We start from the raw sequence: 21,246 nt of genomic DNA, 5'->3' as shown, positions 1-21,246 counted from the left end.
ATCTTCCAGGGAAATCCTGGAAATGAGAGTCATGGAGGGGCTTGATAAATGCTCCACACATCCCTAGAGACTAGGGAAGCTATACAGACATGCAGCCCAGAAGAGGATACAAGTTGCATCAGAATTGTTAGTGGTTCGGTACTACTGAAAGATTGAGAAGTATACGGAAGGAAAGCCAGGAGATGAAGCAGGAAAGGTTGGGAGATGCCAGACTGTGAAGGACCTCATAATGTTTGAACAAGGAGTGCTGGCGGTGAAAAGAAGCTCAGGAAAAATTTTGTTAATCCTTATTATTGAAGTATATTTGACCTACAATGTTATAATAGTTTCAGGTGTACAACGTAGACATTGGACAGTTTCATACATTATGCGGTGCTCACGGTGACACGTGCTGTGCCATTCTCCAATGTATCCCCTCCTTCGCACTTCCTGAAGGCAACCCTATCCTGAATTTGGTCTGTTTTATAATTACCCTTCATTTCTTTATAGTCCACCACAGTTGTATGTATATAACATTTTTAACTTTTTATTTTGATGTAATTTCAAACTCACAGAGAAGTTCTTTGTTTATGTTGTGCAGTATTCTCTTGAAGGAATGTACTACCGTTCTCACATTAATCGATATTTCGGTTATTTCCAAAGTTTTACCATTTCAAACAGTGCTACTATTAAATTTAAACTAGTTTTGACTTCAACACATGGAAGAAGGTCATGTATCATTTGTTATTTAGGAAAAGGTAATGTAAAGATTATAAAATCAAACATAAAAGCAAATCATTGGCAGTTTAAATTAACATTTTTATGCCGCATTAAAATTTGTAGCAGTCCATCTCTCAAAACTAAGTATACTGGACACGGGTATAACTGCATTTTGGATTTGCAGAGTAATTAGGCATTATTCTTGTGATTTGTATTTATCTTTGCTACTCATTTTTCTCTGTTATTATGGGTACTATTAATATGAATGCACCAGTTCAGTCTTCTATAAATTGGAGCAGAGAATAACTTCCCATTGATATCATTGAGAACATTTATACAGTTTTGTTTTGCTGATGAAAGGAGAATGCCCTCTCTGCCCTCATTACAAGAAAAAGTTTCTGTCAGCTCTCTTTTATTTATGAGCTGTGTCTGTACCCACAAGCAGTTTGTATATGGACCCAAACATCGTTATTATTAGAAAATTATTTGTACAGGTATATCCTACTTCAGCTTTACCGAGCAGATTTTACCAAGCAAATTACATATTATAAATGCATGACCTTATTTAATTCTCCCGACTATTATATAATTCTCAAAGCTAATCTCCAGTTAAAAGACTGAACGAGCCTTAAGAAACTTGCTCATGTCACTAGATAGTAGAGCAGGGATTCAAACCCAGGCCTCAGTAATCCCAGCCAAAGCCCACGTTTCTAGCCTCTGAGCTGCACCCTGCTATACTACCGTAAAATAACAGTAATTTCCATTTATTGAGCACTTGGATGCCAAGAACTAACCTAACTACCTTATTTATGTACATTATGCCCATTATACAGATGAACAAACCAAGGCTTTCAAAGGTTAAATAATTTTAGGATTATAGCAAGTATCCAAACAGATGCAAAGCCAGGACTGGTGTCCCTTCAAAGCTATCTCACTGCAATGCCAGTATCTTCTCTACACCTTATACATACGGGAAACAATGCTGAGAATGTCTTTGAAATATGGTGGTGAGTTTAACTGCTTGGGTATTTTTCAGGGTTTCCATCAGCAAATTCATTTGGTCTATAAATCCATAGAAATTTAGAGCATATTTCAGGAGGTGTGTAAAAGGCAATTGGAAGGAGGGGGTACTTAAATATTTACATGCATCTAAAAAATTCATAAATGTTTCTTCATAGTGTTTGTAACAGTTATTTTTGTTTTAAAAGTGTTTGTTGTTGTTGAAGCCAATGTTTGGGGCAGACAAGCTGCATCCAAATAAAGTATTTATGCAAGAAATTGATTTCTCTTTGGGGACCTTGGGAAAAATCAGATGATCATTTTGAAATAGGGATCTGACCATTACCCTTCTCAAAACTCCCCAGCTGGGTTTAAGCAGAGAAGTGGAGAATAGGCACCCAGATGGGATATTGTCCTACTCATGATCTAGAAAATGGATTTATTTATAACAGTAGAGCAAGAGTCATTGACCTGTGGCCTGTTTTTGTATAGCTCATAAGCTAAGAATGGATTTTATAATTTTAAATAGCTTTTAAAAATCAGAAGAATGTTAGGGTGCCTGGGTGGTTCAGTCTGTTTGAGCGTCCAACTGTGGCCTAGGTCATGATCTCACTGTTCCAGAGTTGGAGCCCTCCCTGTGTCAGGCTCTGTGCTGACAGCTTAGAGCCTGGAACCTGTTTCAGATTCTGTGTCTCCCCCTCTCTCTCTGTCCCTCCCCAACTCATGCTCTGTCTCTAACTCTCAAAAATAAATAAACATTAAAAAAAATTTTTTTTGAAATCAGAAGAATGTTTCGTGACACATGAAAATATATGAAATTCAAGTTTCAATAGCCCTAAAACATTTCACTGGCACACAGCCAGGCTCCTTTGTTTATGTATCAGTTCTGGCTGCTTTTGCATTACAATGGCAGAGTTGAGCTGCGCAGAGACCCTAGAGCCTACAGAGCCTGAAATATTTAGTCTGTGGCCCTAGTTTGTCTGCACTTGTACAAGAGGGAATGGTTAAGAGTACAGACTTTGGAGTCAGATGGAACTGGGTTCAAGACTCCGTTCCTGCACCTGTAAAATGTTGTGGCCATTTAACGAGAAGAGGTAAACTCAGAAGAGTGACTTAGTGATAGTTGTCTTCTGTCATGAAGAAATGAAGATAGCTAGAAGTTTCCATCTTTCTTTTACTTGACAATGTAATAATAGAAAACATAAGAACATAACGAAAGTGAAATTTTACAACATATACAACTGCAAGCATGTTAGGCAACCTTTTCTTGATATTTTTGCACCTGCCACTTGTACCATAAGGACTCTTGAGTGTCAGTTCAGCAATCCCAGTTCAAACTAGCGTAAACAGTAAAGGAAATGGTTTGTCACTGAAACCTGAAAAATACAGATGTACAGCATGTTTCGAACCCGTCACTCTCTATTCTCTGCCTTCTTCCCTGTATTAGCTTTGTCCTCATGCTGGCTTATGGAGACGTGGCTGTAGCCGGTCCAGACCTCTCATCTATATGACACATGGGCACCTCCAACCATCGAACCAGAGACGTGAGCTTCACACTGATGAAGCCAACCTCAGGTCTCACACCATCCTTGAACCAGTCACAGTGGCCCTACCCCATTGACTCCAAGAGAAGGCAGGTTGGGATGCTGGGGGAAACCCAATATTGTCCACTGTAAAGTCATTTATAAGATACTACTATGTTTATAAAGAAAACAAACATATTATACTAGTTAGTCCATTTTTTAACTCTCTTTGAAACTAATGCTGCCTGTGTTTTTATTAAGATAGCCCTATGCCACCAAATTCAACAAGGGTGGTTTGGTTCCTGCCTCAAAAATACAAAACCCTAGGGTTATGGTCATAATATTTGGGTCCCCAGCATCTCGTTTCTTCCTAGCAGCATCAAGGTCAACACTTTAGAAACTGACGAGTCTTAACTGCCTGCATTATACTAGATCTAGTGACCCTATCTGGAAACTGCTCTTGGCTTTCCAGCACTGGGATTGGTTATCCTCTGAGTGATTCTTATGTATCCCTACAGATGGAATAGTAGAAATTTTCTAATACTTATTTCCTTATGAGGAAACTTTTCTGGTTTTCAGCTCAAGGTAACAGCTGCCATCTGTAAAGTGAATTGATGTGTTTATGTACAAAGAAGCCCACGTAATATTATTTGGGCTACCCATAATGTGGTGTAGGAGAGCTCAGAAATATGATGACCTCCTAATTACCGATAATTGGATTCTCTTTGTAAAATCTAAAACAAATGAAAGTAAAAAGCAGAGGTTCACTTTTAACCTGCAAGGCCTCACAAAGAAAGCCTTAAGCTTTTATTGAAATCAAGCTGAGCCATTAATGCTGGAAAATCTGGCAAAGAGGGCTTTACTCCTATTTGAAGTCTGTGCAGACTCTTAGATTGGCTGGTTGTTATAATTCCACACACTCCAGTGCAGTGATTTTTAGGTCTTATAGTTGCCATTACATACTTAAACATTCCTGTCATGCCTAACACTTGTTTCCTGAAATGAACTTTCATTCAACACTGAAACAAGTGCCACTGCTCATTGAGACACAGTGAGAATGGAGATGGAGAAATCTCATCGAGATTTGATAGGATTACAGAAATGTAGAAAATTTACAACCTCTATAGCTGACAAATTATGCTTTCACGTGATTGAAATAATCACCTCTCTTCCTCTCTTAACTCCTAACACTGACTTTCCTACCATCATTTATTCTTATTGCTTACAGCTAATAGCCAAGTAAGAACTACAGAGGGTGATGGGGCCTGGAGATCTGCTCTTCGCGTGAGGGTTGCTCACTCTAGAATGCCCTTCTTTAAATCCAAACAGCTCTTTAACTCCCTTGAAATACCCTGTTACCATTCCTCTGGGCAAGGTGAAGACGAGCTTAAAGAGACTTCTGATTAGACCAGTGCTTTTTAAGGGTGGAAGTGAGTCCATCTACACCATGAGGAAGTCAGGAACCAAGAGAAGCTGAGCAAGGAGTGGGGAAAGAGACACAGGCTGGCTCTGGGGTCCTTTCTAAGTTTAGGATGAGTTAGTTCTAAGTTTCAAGTATTGTAAATTCTCAGGTCAGTAGACATTTGGTTGTGCTTTGCAAAGCACTGTTTTGAGTTGTTTGCCCCGTAGCAAAAGTTTGCACAGAACTTTAATGGACTTCTTTTCTCAGCCATCCTGTATGGTTTTGTGGCCATTAAACATGTGGGTGTGTTTCTTTGGGAGGGTGCGCATAACATTTTCAATGATGCATCTCCTCAGAGAGAAGGCTACCTGATGCCCCTGCCTCCTTTGCTTGCCGGCCAGCTGTATTTGGTAACTGGAAATGTATCTGCAAAACATGCCAGCTTATCACCTCTCTCTCCATTCACCTTGGAAGGGAGGACTTTCCAGCCCTCCTAGAAAAATCTCTGCTGCTGATTAGGTTAATGTTGTTAGTAGTTAATAATTTACTGTTTATGCAATCAATGGCATTATTTTTAGACACAAAAGTGGTTGTCTTAAACTCTGTTTGGAATGGATAATATTTATTTACAAATACTTCTTAGTACTAATGCTCCATATTTAAATTACAGAGAATTTTTTTCTTACAAGAAAACATTCTTTTCTCTCCCTCAGGAGTGTTACAGGACATCTCTGCTTTGTGAGTAATCAGACATGCAAATAGCCCCACAAGAATCAAGCTAAATTTAAAGAAGACTTACTTAGAAACATTGAAAAGTGTATCATGGAGTTCAAGGCTGAGGGAAAAGAAAAATACCAACATAGCTTGAATTTACTGAATAAAGTTAAGAACATGAAAGAATTAGCAGAAATGATTGACGTAGTACTCATAGCAGAAGGGGAGAAATTTCCTTGCCACAGGCTGGTCCTGGCTGCATTTAGTCCTTATTTCAAAGCTATGTTCACTTGTGGACTGCTTGAATGTACTCAAAGGGAAGTCATACTTCATGACATTACAGCAGAAAGTGTGTCAGTGATACTGAACTACATGTACAATGCGGCTTTGGAGATCAACAATGCCAATGTACAGACCGTAGCTATGGCTGCCTACTTTATGCAGATGGAAGAAATCTTTAGTGTGTGTCAAAAATACATGATGGACCATATGGATGCCTCGAACTGTGTAGGTATCTATTATTTTGCAAAGCAGATTGGAGCTGAAGATTTATCCGATCAATCGAAGAAATATTTATATCAGCACTTTGCTGAGGTGAGCTTACATGAAGAAATACTAGAAATTGGAGCACACCAATTTCTGACGCTTATTAAATCAGATGACTTGAACATATCCAGGGAGGAGAGCATCCTGGACTTAGTCCTGAGATGGGTAAATCATAACCAAGAATTGCGCACAGAACATCTTGTTGAGCTTTTGAAGCAGGTCAGATTGGAACTTATAAATCCTTCTTTTTTAAGACAAGCCCTAAAAAGGAACACAATGCTTCTGTGTGATGCAGCTTGCATTGACATCATTCAAAACGCATTCAAAGCCATCAAGACACCCCAGCAGCACTCTCTAAATCTCCGTTATGGCATGGAGACTACTAGTCTTTTGCTTTGCATTGGCAACAATTCTTCAGGAATCAGGTCAAGACACAGGAACTATGGGGAGGCCAGTTTTTGTTATGATCCCGCTTCACGGAAGACCTATTTCATTTCATCTCCCAAGTATGGAGAGGGTTTGGGAACCGTGTGTGCTGGTGTCGTCACGGAAAACAACACTATAATTGTGGCCGGAGAAGCAAGTGCCTCCAAACTCGCTAGACAAAAGAACAAGAATGTTGAAATCTATAGGTTTGTATCTAGCAAATATTTGTAAATTGGTTTTAATTATCTTGACTCTAGCAACAGTAGAAGGAAATACTTCCCAAGGAGCGATCATATCTTAATTACATGTAGTCAAAATTACCCCGTAATGTCATATTCTACATATGTATTATCATTCATAATGAAATCACCTACATTCTAAAATTATTTTTCTCCTTTTGTTAAGAGCATACAGCTGGATTTCTATAAGGTAAATGTACATATATTATGACTCCGTTGTATATTTTCATGCTTAGCTTTCATTTCTGATCCAAAAGAAAGGGTGTAATTGAGGGGCCTCTGGGTGGCTCAGTCGGTTAAGTGTCTGACTTGGCTCAGGTCATGCATGATCTCATGGTTTGTGGGTTCCAGCCCCACGTCAGGCTCTGTGCTGACAGCTCAGAGCCTGCTTTGGATTCTCTCTCCCTCTCTCTCTGCCCCTTGAACTCATTCTCTCTCTCTCTCTCTCTCTCTCTCAAAAATAAATAATAAACTTAAAAAAAATTAAGTGTGTAACTGATAAGGTTTTGAAGAGCTTGTTGATATAACTCAACAAGAAGAAAAGTTTATTGATTCCTTTGAGCTGATTTTCTAGTTCATAATTCAGAGGAACAAGTAATTTTTTTTTCTCAACCAAAAATTACTAATTATCTATCAGTTTTCACTCTGTATTCTTAATTTGTAGATCTTTCCTAAACCTCCAATAGTGTAAAATGTTTGTGGTCTAAGAATGCTTCAAATCCTAGAATCATAAAAGGAACGAGTGTCTGCTAAGAGGTAGCATAGGTCTTGTATGTGAGGAGGATGTGTCTGTTTACTGTTTATTCAGCAAGTCTTCAGTGAGCATTCAGGTCTTCAGCTAACTGGGTAAGTGAGAAATAGGCACCTAGAATAAATACTAGGTAGAAAAGCTCTCCTTTAGTATCCTTCCCCTCTCAGTTCCCTCTTACGAGGGTTTGTTCAGACTTTTCAGTGAGAAAGTAGTTCCTCTTCATGGCAAAGTTGGGAGGAAGACTTAAGAGGTCTATTATTTTTCTGTCATCTCTTAACACTCCATCATCTCTTTTGAACTGTAGGCCTGTCCCTTTTTTACCATCATCTCCCCTAGTAGTGATAGGGGAGGGACTGCAGAGCCCTGGGTAAGTGACCTGGCCCTATGCCCATGGGGACCAAGCATGTTCCTGGGCAGCAAGAACAGTCTTGCTCAGAATAATCAGGTATAGACTACAGAGCCAGGCTATCAGATCCCTCGGTGTCCCTCTTTTCATCGTAGAGCCTCTTGTACAGGTACCTTGGGTTCTTTAGATTGCTACTTTGCTTCCTCATCAAGACAGGCTGCAGTTCTGTCATTATTTATTTTAAGTATACTTTCTTATTTTAAGAGAGACAGAGAACGAGCAAGGGGAGGGACAGAGAGAGAGGGGAAGAGAGAGAATCCCAAGCAGGCCCCGCAGTGTCAGCACAGAGCCTGATGCAGGGCTCGATCTCATGAACCATGAGATCATGACCTGAGCTAAAATCAAGAGTCGGACGCTTAACCGACTGAACTGCCAAGGTGCCCCTAGTAGGTAATTTCTTTAAAAAAAAAAAAAAATCTACCTTTCCATCTTCTTTAATTCTCCCTCATACTTCAGTTATACAAACAGCTGAGGATATAAGGGCTGTCTTTACACTATCAACCTCTGTGAATGCTGAACCTCTTTTGTCAGTCTTTTTATGTTCTATCCATTTCTCTTAATAATATGTTTTATACTTTTATCTGGTCCTTTTCTCCTCCCCATTTTCATTTTAAAGTATCAAAACAAAAATCAGATTAGCAAGCTTGCCCAGAAAACGTGTACTTCCCAACCCTCATGGGACATATTTCATCCTTGGCTTGTTCTCTTAAACCATGTCTCAGTAAGCCAAAACCCCATTCTTTTAGTTCTATTGATATACTAATAAATTGGCTTTACTTCAGTATTCCCCCCATCCATGACACCTAGCCCTCCTTCCTCTTCTAAAACCCAATACAATTAAAAGTACTGGTGAAAATTCCAACTGTGATTCAAGGGACCGGTGTCCTACCTAGAATTGCATAGACAACAGCTAGCATTAAGTTTCTGCATTCAGATTGTGACAAACCAGACAAGCCCTCTAGGAAAGGAATGTAATCTTCCAACTTCCCTGTCAAGCTCTAAGTAAGCAGTTATCTCTGGGGAAGAATATAAGAATTGGCCCAGAACTGCTGGGGAAAACTCCTATAATCCTATTAACTGTCAAATGTTTGATGCAAAATAAGTAGTCTGTACTTTAAAACTGTCCTCTGTATAGAACACTCATAGTTTCTTCATTTGTTTCCAAACAGAATAACTTTTCTTATTTTCCACATTTTCCTGGTTTTGTTTTAGTTTTGAATTCCAGAATACATTCTGGATTTCCTGGGACAGATCTAATTTCACGCCTCACTGTCCCCATGAGTACTTTTGTCCATCTTAGACTGCATGTCCCAAATCATGATTGGAGAAAACAGACTTCCTATTATCAAGAGGCAAGACAAAGGATACCCACAAGATCATATATTTAGTGACTCTATAATGCGCCACACACACACACACACAATCAAAGTGTCAGACTCTAGGAGATATTGAGAAACCAATATCCTGGTATCTCTACCACCCCAAACCCTTCTCAGACAGATACACTTATTCGTTGAAGAAATTACGGAAATTAGCATACCCAGAGCATTAAAGTAGATGCTAAATGTATCAGACACCTACAGGTGCTCTTGACTCTGTTCTCAGCCAGTTAGCACTACAAGAAGAATCCTTAAAATTCTGCATAGCATACATTGTCCCATTAAAAATCTCTGAATTGAGGTATTTTGAGTTTGCTGGAAAGCTGCTTGCTTGAATATGGTATTAAAGTGAGACTTCTACTCCACAGACTAATACATTGTGCCATTTTTTCATTTTTACTTATTCCTCCTTTCTAGTAAAATTACAAAGGATTTTCTGAAAGACTTCCTATTCTTGATTTGCTTTCCCGGAACTAGGAAATGAAAGCTATCACCTATACTTTGTCAGTATATTTTCTAAAATTCTACTCCTGAAGCCAAGACGACACTGTATGTTAACTAACTTGAATTTAAACTAAATTAATCAATAAATAATAACTACCAAAATAAATAAATTCGGCAGAGAGATACGGTTAATTGTTTCTATGCACATTAGAGTCTGTTCATCAACCCTTGCCAAAAAAAAGAAGCACAAACCTGTATTACTATCTTATATTAATGTGTCTTCCTCATACCAATAGTAGGACCCAGATCATGTTGTTTGTAGCTGGAAAAGAAACTTAAGTATGTTTCTTGGGTAAGTTGTGTTCCAGTTAACACTAATCCCAGGTTCTCTCTTTTAATTGGCAGGTATCATGACAGAGGGAACCAGTTTTGGGAGAAGTTATGCACAGCTGAATTTCGAGAGCTCTACGCTCTGGGCTGTGTCTGTAATGACCTCTATGTTATAGGAGGACAGATGAAAGTTAAAAACCAGTATCTCATCACAAACTGTGTCGATAAGTACTCAGTAGAACGGGACAGTTGGAGAAGGGTGTCTCCCCTCCCACTGCAGTTGGCGTGCCATGCCGTAGTCACGGTGAATAATAAACTTTACGTGATCGGAGGCTGGACCCCTCAGGTTAAGAAATTTCCTGCATCGCTAACTGGCATGGCCGTGCCGCGTCTGGTTGCTGTGTTGAAAAATGTACTCGTGGAACACTAAAAGAGCATGACTTATATTTGGGTAAAATGCCTTTTACTTTATAGAATATTAAACTTGTAAAGTGTTAAAGCATTTTAGGGGAATGAATTTTAAAGTGTGTTATTCATAGATATGACTTCATTCAGTATTCATGCTATGCTCTTTATAATCCTTCCCATTCTTGCTAATTATGAAAGATGCTTATGCTGAGGAATTATCTGTGGGGAGCATCTAAGTTAGAGGCAGAGAAGCTGGATCTTCATGCCGCTTCTGTCTGCTCAATAGTTGTGTGAGCCGAGGCCAAGTAACTCTGAGGTCTCTTCTAAATATAAAGCTCTTACTCTAACCAGGAAGCCAGAATACCCAACCAGTGATGGTACGATCATTGCCACAAAAGTATATTGTCATTGGAAACACTTCATGTCTTTGCTGGGCACCAGCAGATAGAGAAACCAGGATACCGTTTGTGGTAAAGCCCTGCGAGGAGATACACGCCGAGATGGCAAAGTCAGTAGAGTGTGACCACAGCGGCCCTTCCTTCTCTCCGTGGCCGTCCCTCCCAGTGCCCTGAGCTCTCACAGCAGTAACATGCCAGCTGCCTTCTGCCTTGGCCTGCGGGTCTTCCTTGTAAAAACTCTTCTCCGTAGCTCACTGTCCATCCTCATATCAAAAAGTCAACCTCTTTCAGCCTGTAGGATTTCTTGTTTTGGAAATTCGCCTTGTGATCAAACTGATGCTTTTTGCATTCATTTCACGAGCTTGGATTTTGCCATTTATCATACCTGTTTTTAAAACTTAAACTCCGCATTTAATGCTTCGTGAAATTTGTGCTGTGCATCAAGAAGCAGTACAGATTTAATCACAGCTAGTAGCCGAGACCTGACTGATTATGTGTAGTTAAGCTTTTCAGAGCTATCCATTTTATAGTTAATATTGCACGAATAAGCTCCAAAGACAACATAGAAGCTTTTCTTTGGTTTTCTTCCCACTAAAATAAAGATCAAATACTTAAAAATGAGAAGGAAAATTAAAACGGTAAAGTCAACAATGTTCCTGTATAACGTCTTCACACAAATGGCACATGAATATTTACCGTATAACAAAAGCATTTGCAGGGCTGTAACTACAGAGCATTAAACTGCAAGCTCACGTGGGTTCGTGATTGTATCACAGTGATCATAACCCCTGGTGGATTTAGAGTAATTAAATTAATTACAACTTTCATAAGTATGGCAATTATTTCTATATCAAACACCTGCATCCAAAACAAAAGCCATTTAAGCATCCTTAGACTGAGGCCATAAAAGTTCTTGACACATTGAAGACAAAACACATCACTTCACCTAAAGTTTATGATTAGGGGAAGCCATATTCTTGTGTGTAAGAATAAACAGTTCAATTTTTACTGTTTCTAGTCATTAAAAATGTATGTAAATAAATACATTAAAATAACTGCAAATAATTTATATTAATCCATAAATCTTAAAAATTGAGTTCAAACCATTCCCATATAGGTCGTAATTATAGTGTAAAAATACTCTAATGATTAAAACACTAAAACGTTTTTATAATTTCATTCCATTTGGATTAGAAAAATATTAAAAAGAAAAATGCCTTATGAATTATTAAAATTAGTCTCTTGCAAATATTATTAAACTCTAGCCCAATAACGTTTGCGGAAATAAAATTACACTTTAAATACTGTTCAAGAAAGTTTGGTTTCATTTTTAAGGCTCTGCCATCACTTCATTTTCTAAAAAATGCTGTCTTGTCTCATTGCTAAGATCACAGATTGTTTGCTGTAGGCCGACACCCTAGCTCCATTATTACAGAACATAAATTCCTCTGACATTGACAGAGTCCTCATCACCCCAAGTCACGGGATCTGGTGTGTTTGTGAGTGTGAGTCACAACAGCTAACTTCTATTCATCTCCTTGGCTGTCTGCTTTGATTAATTGCACTCATGCACTCACAGAGATTTCTAAATGGTATGTTATTACATCGGCTGTCATATTTCACACAGATGGATCTTCCTGATGAAGAACCAGATCGACTAAGCAACCGACTGTTGCAGTATGACCCCAGCCAAGATCAATGGACAGAGCGGGCGCCCATGAAGTTCTCTAAGTACCGATTCAGTACAGCCGTAGTCAACAGTGAGATTTATGTTTTGGGTAAGAAGAAGCAGATTGCTAAAAGAGTATAACTACTTTTATTTTCCTGAGCAGTTCACCTCAGTAAAAATGACATATTCTTCCTTCCTCTTGCATCCCAGTTCAGATGTATCTATAACTAGCCAAAAATATTCTTTTGTTTCTTGTTTTTCTAGTGCAGTCAGATAAGATTAAATGAAAGTCCACTGACTTATTGAAAGCAAAATTATTTGTATGGAATTTTCAGGTCCCTTGGAATGCAAGAACAGTAGTGATACATCTTTATATATACTATCAACTAAAATATTTTGAAATGGGAATAAGCCTTTGGCCACCTTTAGTTGATGAAATGTGGGTTTTAGCAACCTTGATTGTCTCTGCTTATAGAAGATTCAGCCACAATAGGTAAGACACCAGTTATGCCAACCCTCTTCATTTTGCCTCACCTACCAAATTCCTGTAGAGGTATTATCAAATAATTCTCATCTGAATGCATTTTTTTTCTTATGTCCTAAATATGTGTGGTCTTGTCCTAACCAGTAGGGAATGGTGTAAGACTGGTTCATACCCACTAAAGTGGGTAGAAATTCTAGAACATCTCCTAAGTTTCCCCTCTCCTTCTTCACTTCTTGTTTTTTCCTCTTTTATTATGTCCTTGGCTCTTCTAAGCAGATTCCATCACTTCCTCTCCCTCTCCCACTGTCCTGCTCCTGTGTGGGAAAGGGTGAGACTGGGACAAGGAAACACACTTGGCTGGTAAACTGATAAGTATGCCAGTATTGTTTATGTCATCTCATCCACATTGATGACTAACTGGAAAAAACACAGGGAAGGTGATGGGTACCAAAGAGATGGCAAAGAAAAAACACGAGATACGGGCTCAGAGCAAACCAAGCATTTGAATAGCTTTTTTTTTTTTTTTTTTTTTTTTTTTTGCTAAAAGGAAGCCATTATCTCTTGGCTGCCTGCACAGCATGAAGCAAAATAATTAATGCACTCAAATATTAATAGTTTTATAATTTTAAGAACATTATGCAACATAATTTACAACTACCTCAGTTATGAGACTCGTAATTATAATCAAGTTTTTCCTCTGGAAATATATCTGTTACTTGGTAATAACCATATGCTGTGTCATAGCCCCAGAAGAGACCATATCTAAACTAGAATAGATTGCCTAGGACAGATATATAACTCCGGGGAGGGAAGGGCCGATCTCCTAATTATATTAAAGTCGGAGGCAGTCAAAAGAGGGATAAAAGTGATGTATCAATTGAACAAAAATGAGATTTCCCCTAATGTGGAGCCACGACTAGGCTAGATGTGGGATAAAAATGTAAATTTTTGTTTGTTTTTTGGGTAAGTTAGATGGGGAAAAGGAACCTTAGAGACAAATTTTGGAGCTTATGCTTCTTGGCACGAACAAATGTCCGCAGCTGAATGAAAGGAGGTAGATGTTAAAGGACCCGTAAGATTTGGGTAGGTGAGGGGAGAAAAGAGCCCACCCGGGAAGAGAGATCATGTGGAGGGGCAGGAAAGAAAACGAGTAGGGAGAAAGCATAAGCAGAGGTTTGGAGGTGAGAATGAAGGTAGTAAGAATAGAGAATGGAAGAAGAGTGAGTAAATGAGCCTACCAGGAGCAGGGAACTGTGGGAGATAGAGAGTTTACAGGTAAGTTGGGAGCCAGTTACAAAGGCCTATAGTAGAGAATTGAGAATAGTAATAAGTAGTGAGAAACCATGCAGAAGCAACATGATTAAAGAATGTTTGGGGAATGTTGGTGAGGCAAGGATTAGAGAACAGATCAATGGTGAGAAGAAACTAGATATGGAAAAGACCAGTCAGGAAGGCTTTTGTAGTAACTTAGAATCTAGTTTCTGAATATTCAGAACTGAGAACCGGTCTCATAATCACTCAAATGAATGTCACCCACTTGGAAGATTCAAACCAAAAAAGTCAACGTTCCCAACATTCGCTACTTAATACCCAAATATACTTATCAGCTTTGAAATGGAATGAAGTTCAGCTGTTTAAGGACTTTTGTGGTAGCCTTAGTTCAAATATCATTGTTTATAGTATGTGTAACTGGAATTTGGGCAAATACCATATAGAACCCTAAAACCTTATCAGTGTCAATGGTTCACACAGGAGCCTTACAGTCATGTGTTACTTGTTTTAGCGAAAGCCCTGTCTGCTTTTGGGAATCTATGTGTGCCCCACTGTGATGGGGGTCACTGCCAATTGCTATAACAATAACCCCTCCCCCTGATACCTGTAATAGACTTAATTTCTTACTATCTCCTAGTTAGTCTAGAGGCTACCCCAAAATAACAACCTCTGAAATCTCCTTTACCACAGAAGCAGTGTGGTAAAGTGGGGAAGGTACCAGCTTTGGAATTGAGTAGATTTGGATTGAGATCCTGACTCTACCATTTATTACTTACATGTCTTGGCCTAGTAAATACATATATATTTTTTTGCTAACATTAAAATTGGAATGCCTACCTCTTATTAGAGTCAAGATTAAATAAAACAAGGTATGTAAAATCCCTACAATGTAAGTGTTCAGACATTATTATAACTACTGTATTTTTTAGCTCCTTTCTGTTACAGACACTTTGCTGAATTCTTTGCATAAAGAAATTCACTTAATGCTTATAAAAAACTGATACAGTATTAACTCTCCTGTATGGAACACTAGATATCTAGACTGATTCTCCCAGTGGAAACACCAAAAAAATGTTGAGAAAACATGTTTTAAATTTTTTGAGAAGCTTCTACACTTTGTGTGGCAGTAAGAATTTAGCAGGCCAACAGCAAAGTGAAAGCAGGAGGCTTCCGGCTATTGAAGAAGTGAATGAGTTGACATCCTCTCCTCAATAAGCAATTATAAAACCAGGGTTTTGGAAACAACCCTATCAGGTCTCTAGAAACCAACCAAAGATAACAAATCGAGAAGAGCTTCGCTTCTCAAAACTGCTGAACTTGACGTGAGTCTTCAGGCAATCCTTGGCATTCTTTCCTGAGCTGCCCCAATTTCCCGCCCCACTTGATTCAGCCCGATGCTTCTACCAAACTGGGCTACCTATGAAAACTAGCATCTCTGTTTGACGGGGGGGTGGGGGCTGACATGTTTGGGAGTGAAGGGTGGGAAACCCACACTCACAGTGACAAATGGGAAAAGGCTGCATCTCTCCTAAGCTGAGCTTTTAGTCCTGGTCAGGATAGCAGCAGACAAGAGAATTAGCCAAAAATTTAATAGGGATCTTCCAGGGAAATCCTGGAAATGAGAGTCATGGAGGGGCTTGATAAATGCTCCACACATCCCTAGAGACTAGGGAAGCTAGTCATGTCATACAGACATGCAGCCCAGAAGAGGATACAAGTTCTTCACACATTCCTGGGCGACTGGGAGGCTGAGCACATGTACAGAGATCTGAGAAAGCCAGGCAGAAGGTTAAAGTCATGGTAGACTCGAAAACTACCTGAGCTTTGAATGTGCTCCCAACCTACACATAGACCCACCCAGCGAGGCTGGAAGCCTTACTAGTGTTTGACTACAAACAGTTAGTCATTGAGGAGACCTAAGCCATGAAGAAATAAGAGTAACCCCTATGCTGAAGAGAGAGAGAGAGAATTTTAAAAAATGAAGCAGAGACAGAAACAAACCACAGGGGAGGCATATTCAATCTGAGCAAATTACTTCAAACAACAGCAACAACAACAACAAAAATACCCTAGGGGTGGAAATAAAATTAAAAATTGCTACAATATATTATTTTAAATGTCTAGTTACCAGCAAAGATTTACAGCACATACAAAGAAAAATAAACAGGGAAGTGTAACCCATGCTGGGCAGGGGCATGGGAGCATTCAATAAAATCTGTCTCTGGGTGGCTCCTGATGTTGGATTTAGCAGGCATAGGCTTCAAAATAGCTTTTTAAAAAGTGTTTTTTAGGGGTGCCTGGGTGGCTCAGTCGGTTGAGCGTCCGACTTCGGCTCAGGTCATGATCTCACAGTCTGTGGGTTAGAGCCCCACGTCGGGCTCTGGGCTGACAGCTCAGAGCCTGGAGCCTGTTTCCAATCCTGTGCTCCCTCTCTCTCTGCCCCTTCCCCAGTCTCACTTTGTCTCACTCTGTCTCTCAAAAATAAGTAAATATAAAAAAATTTTTTAAAAAACAAAAAAAAATAAGTGTTTTTTAAAGAGCAGAAATGGGGGAGAGGGACAGAGGGAGACAGAGAATCTCAAGCAGGCTCCACTGTCAATACAGAGCTCAACATTGGTCTCAATCCCATGACCCTGGGATCATGACCTGAGCCAAAATCAAGGGTAGGATGCTCAACCAACTGAGCCACCCAGGTGCCCCCAAAGTAGCTATTAAATATATGTTCAAAGAATGAACAAAAATAATTTTTAATGATTTTTCTTCTACCCAAGAGGTTCATCAAACTCCAAGTAAGATCAATTCACAGAGATCCTCACCTAAACGCATCATAGACACATCATTGAAAAAAATCATAGACAAAAAATTATTACAAGCAAGGAAAAAATGACACACAATATACGACAATAATATGCTCCATAGGTGACTTATCAGAAGCAGGGGAGGCAGCTCTTCAGTAAATGGTGTTGGGAAAACTGGACAAGGACATGCAGAAGAATGAGATTGGACTACTTTCTTACACATACACAAAACTAAATTCAAAATGGATGAAAGACCTAAATGTGAGAGAGGAAATCATCAGAATCCTAGAGAATAACACAGGCAGCAACCACTTTGTCTCTGCCAGAACAATTTCTTACTAGACATAAGGGAAGGGAAACAAAGGCAAAAATCAACTATTGGGACTTCATCAAGACAAAAAGCTTCTGCACAGCAAAAGAAACAATCAACAAAACTAAAAGGCAGCCTACAAAATGGGAGAAGATATTTGCAAATGACATACCTGATAAAGGGTTAATATCCAAAATCTATAAAGAACTTATCAAACTCAACACCCAAAAAAACCAAATAATCCACTTAAGAAATGGGCAGAAGACATGAATAGACGCTTATCCAAAGAAGACATCCAGATGGCTAACAGACACATGAAAAGATGCTCACTTATCATCAAGGGAATACAAATCAAAACCACAATGAGATACCACCTCACACCTGTCAGAATGGCTAAAAGTAACAACAAAAGAAGCAACAGGTGTTGGCGAGGATGCAAAGAAAGGGGAACCCTCTTGAACAGTTGGTGGGAAAGCAAACTGGTGCAGCCACTCTGGAAAACAGTATGGAGGTTCCTCAAAATAGAACGACCCTACAGTCCAGCAATTGCACCACTAGGTATTTACCCAAAGGATACAAAATACAGATTCAAAGTGGTACATGCTCCCCCGATGTTTATAGCAGCATTACCAACAATAACCAAACTATGGTGAGAGCCCAAATGTCCATCAACTGATAAATGGATAAAGAAGATGTGGTGTGTGTGTGTGTGTGTGTGTGTAATGGAATATTATATATAATGTGATAATGTATATAATGGAATATTACTCAGCCATCAAAAAGAATGAAATATTGTCATTTGCAATGACATGGATGGAGCTAGAGAGTATTATTGCTAAGGGAAATAGAGAAAGACAAATACCAAATGATTTCACTCATATGTGGGATTTAAGAAACAAAACAGATTAACATATGGGGTGAGGGAGAGAGGGAAACAAACCATAAGAGACTCTTAATGATAGAGAACAAACTGAGGGTTGACGGAGGGAGGTGGGTGGGCAATGGACTAGACGGATGATGGGCATTAAGGAGGGCACTTGCTGGAATGAGCACTGGGTGTTGCATGTAAGTGATGAACCACTGAATTCTCCTGAAATCAATATTGCACTGTATGTTAACTGACTAGAATTTAAATAAAAATTTGAAGAAAAGCAAAAAGAAACAGTGGAGGCGAGAAGGCACTGGAATAATATATTCAAAGTGCTACAAGGAAAAATACTCAACCAAGAATGCTTCTGGGCCTATCTTCTATGTCCAGCAAAACTATTGTTTTAAAATGAAAATGTAGCAAAGACACTCTCAGATAAATACAGAGATAATTTGAGGCTAGCAGACTTACAAGAAATACTAAAGGAATACCAAAGAAATACTAAAATAATTCAGATTAAAAAGAAATACACCAGAGTAACTCTAATCCACAGGAATAAATGAAAAGCACTGGAAGTGATTAAAATGTAGGTAAACATAAAAGACTTGATACATATTTCTCTTTTTCATCTCAATTTTTTTCATGAAATAAGACCAAATAAAGCAATAATTATGGGACTATACTGTTAGATTTATTACATATGTAGATTTGGTACATATAACAATATTAGAATTAGAGGGAGAGGAAATAGAGATATATTGGAACAAAGTTGCTATATTTAAGGCAGTATTAACCTGAAGTAGATTGTGATAAAGTAACACACATATTGGAATTTCTAGAGCAACTAAGAAAAGATTCAAATAGTTTAAAAATCAAAAGAATTAAAATGGTACACTTAGAAAATGATAAACATAAAAGAAAACAGTGAAGGAGGAACAAAGGAACAAAAAAGATATGAGACCGAAAACAAATAGCAAGATGGCAGCTGTAAATCCAAGTATATAAAAAAATTACATTAAATGGGAATAGACCAAACACGTTTATCAAAAGGCAGAGATTTCAGACTGAATAAAGTATGGTATCTATAAAAGATACTTTATATTCAAATACATAATAAGTTGAAAGTTTTACTATTATAGAAAAATACATACCATGCAAACTAACTTTAAGAGAATTGAAGGCAATATATCATTATCATACAAAATTGACTGTCAGAAAAGAACTACAAAGAGAAATTTTGTAATAAAATGGTCAATACAATAGGAATATATATCAACTATAGATGTACCACACCCAAAAACAGAGCCTTAAAGTATATGAGGCAAAAACTAACATGAGAAATAGAAAATCACCATTGGAGATTTATATCCCATCAATAATTGAAGAACCAGACAGAAAATCAGCAAAATTTTAAAGACTTGAACAGCACAATCAACCAACTTAACTTCCCTGACATTTACAGTACTTGCATATAACAATAGCAAAATACACATTCTTTTTAAGTGTACATGGAACATTCTGCAGGTTTAATCATATGCCAGGTCATAAAAACAAGTCTCAACAGATTTTTTTTTATTGAAATTATTCAAAGTACATTTTCTGACCATAACATAATTAAATTATAAATCAAAGACAGAAAAAGGAAATCCTCAAATATATGGAAATTAAACAGCATACTTCTAAATAACCTTTAGGTAAAAAAAAAACACAGAAAATAAAATATTTTGAATTGAATGAAATCAATATCCCTCATGACTATAGATTCAAAAATATTTGAGAAACAATTAGAAAATTTAATCTAACAACATAAAAAAATGATTATATGCCATAAAAAATCCTTAAGAAACAATGAGCAGACTGAATCCAGCAGCATAAAAAATGATTATAAATCCCACAGCCAAATGGGATTTATCCCAGGAATACAGGAATGCAAGTTTAGTTCAATATCCAAAATTCAGTGTAATACCCCATATTAATAAAGGATACAATCACCTCAATAGATGTAGAAAAAGCATTTGACAAAATTCAACCCCCATTCTTGATAAAATTCTCAACAAATTAGGAATAGAAGAGAATTCCTCAGCTTGCTAAAAGGTGTCTATGAAAATCCTACAGCTTAGGTGATCTTTCTACTTAAAAACAGGGAAAGATGTTTTCTTGCTCCTCCTATTTGACATTGAGCCAGAGGTTCCAACCCATACAATAAGGCAAGAAAAAGAAGTTAAGGGTATACAGATTAGAAAGGAAGAATTAAAAAAGCCTTATTCACAGATTATATGTTATTGTGTGTAGAAAATCCTAAAGGGGGGGGGGAGGGAAGAAAATCCTAAAGAAGCTACCAAAAAAAAAAAAAAAAAAAACAAAATGTAAAAAGAAAGAAAGAAAAGAAAGACTACTAGAGCTAATAATTTTAGCCAAGGCTGCAGGGTAAAGAGGTCACAAGATATGAAATCAGTATAGAAAAACTAATTGTATTTCTATGTGCTAGCAATGAAAATTCCAAAAATGAAATTGAGGCAATAATTCCATTTCCAATAGTATGAAAAAGAAAAAGATATGTATGAATAAATTTAACCCCCAAATTGTGAGAATCCTATGCAGAAAACTATAAAGCACTCCTGAGAGTTAAAGATCTAAATAAGTAGAGATATATTCTTGATTATGTATCCAAAGACTCCATATTGTTAAGATAGCAATTTTCCCCAAGTTGAGCTGTATATTCAGTACAATCCCTGTGATATCCTAGCATTGTTTTTCATTTTTTTGTCTTAAGTCTTTTTTAATTTTAATTTTTATTTTTATTCCAGTATAGTTAATATACGGTGTTGTATTAGTTTCAAATGTACAATGTAAATTTCCCCAATTCTATATATTACTTGGTGCTCATCAAGATGAGTGTACTCTTAATCCCCTTCACCTATTTCACCCATCCCCCCACCCACTTCCCCTCTGGTAACCATCTGTTTGTTCTCTATTAATATAGAGTCTGTTTTGGGGTTTGTCTCTCTCTTTTTTTTTTCTATGTTCATTTGTTTTGTTTCTTAAATTCCACAAATGAATGAAATTATATGGTATTTGTCTTTCTCTGACTGACTTATTTTGTTTAACATTTACTCTCTAGGTCCATTATGTTGTTACAGCTGGCAAGATTTCCCTTTTTATGGCTGAATAATTGTCCATT

General features: G+C 37.9%; 1 protein-coding gene across 3 annotated transcripts in view; it reads left to right on the top strand.

Moving 5' to 3' along the window:
• Positions 1-21,246, top strand: part of KBTBD12 (kelch repeat and BTB domain containing 12) — a 77,454-nt gene that overhangs the window by 2,233 nt on the left and 53,975 nt on the right. For all 3 annotated transcript variants that reach the window (XM_043588280.1, XM_043588281.1, XM_043588279.1), the window contains exons 2-4: positions 5,337-6,515; positions 9,934-10,204; positions 12,292-12,442. In XM_043588280.1, coding sequence (XP_043444215.1) covers positions 5,446-6,515; positions 9,934-10,204; positions 12,292-12,442 — 1,492 coding nt within the window. In that variant the 5' untranslated portion in view covers positions 5,337-5,445. The remainder of the gene's footprint in view (positions 1-5,336; positions 6,516-9,933; positions 10,205-12,291; positions 12,443-21,246) is intronic.

Source organism: Prionailurus bengalensis, chromosome A2 (genome assembly GCF_016509475.1).
Source record: "Prionailurus bengalensis isolate Pbe53 chromosome A2, Fcat_Pben_1.1_paternal_pri, whole genome shotgun sequence".
Taxonomy (NCBI): Eukaryota; Metazoa; Chordata; class Mammalia; order Carnivora; family Felidae; genus Prionailurus; species Prionailurus bengalensis.
The sequence above is the reverse complement of the archived record's forward strand: the minus strand, read 5'-3'. Positions and strand labels throughout refer to the sequence as shown.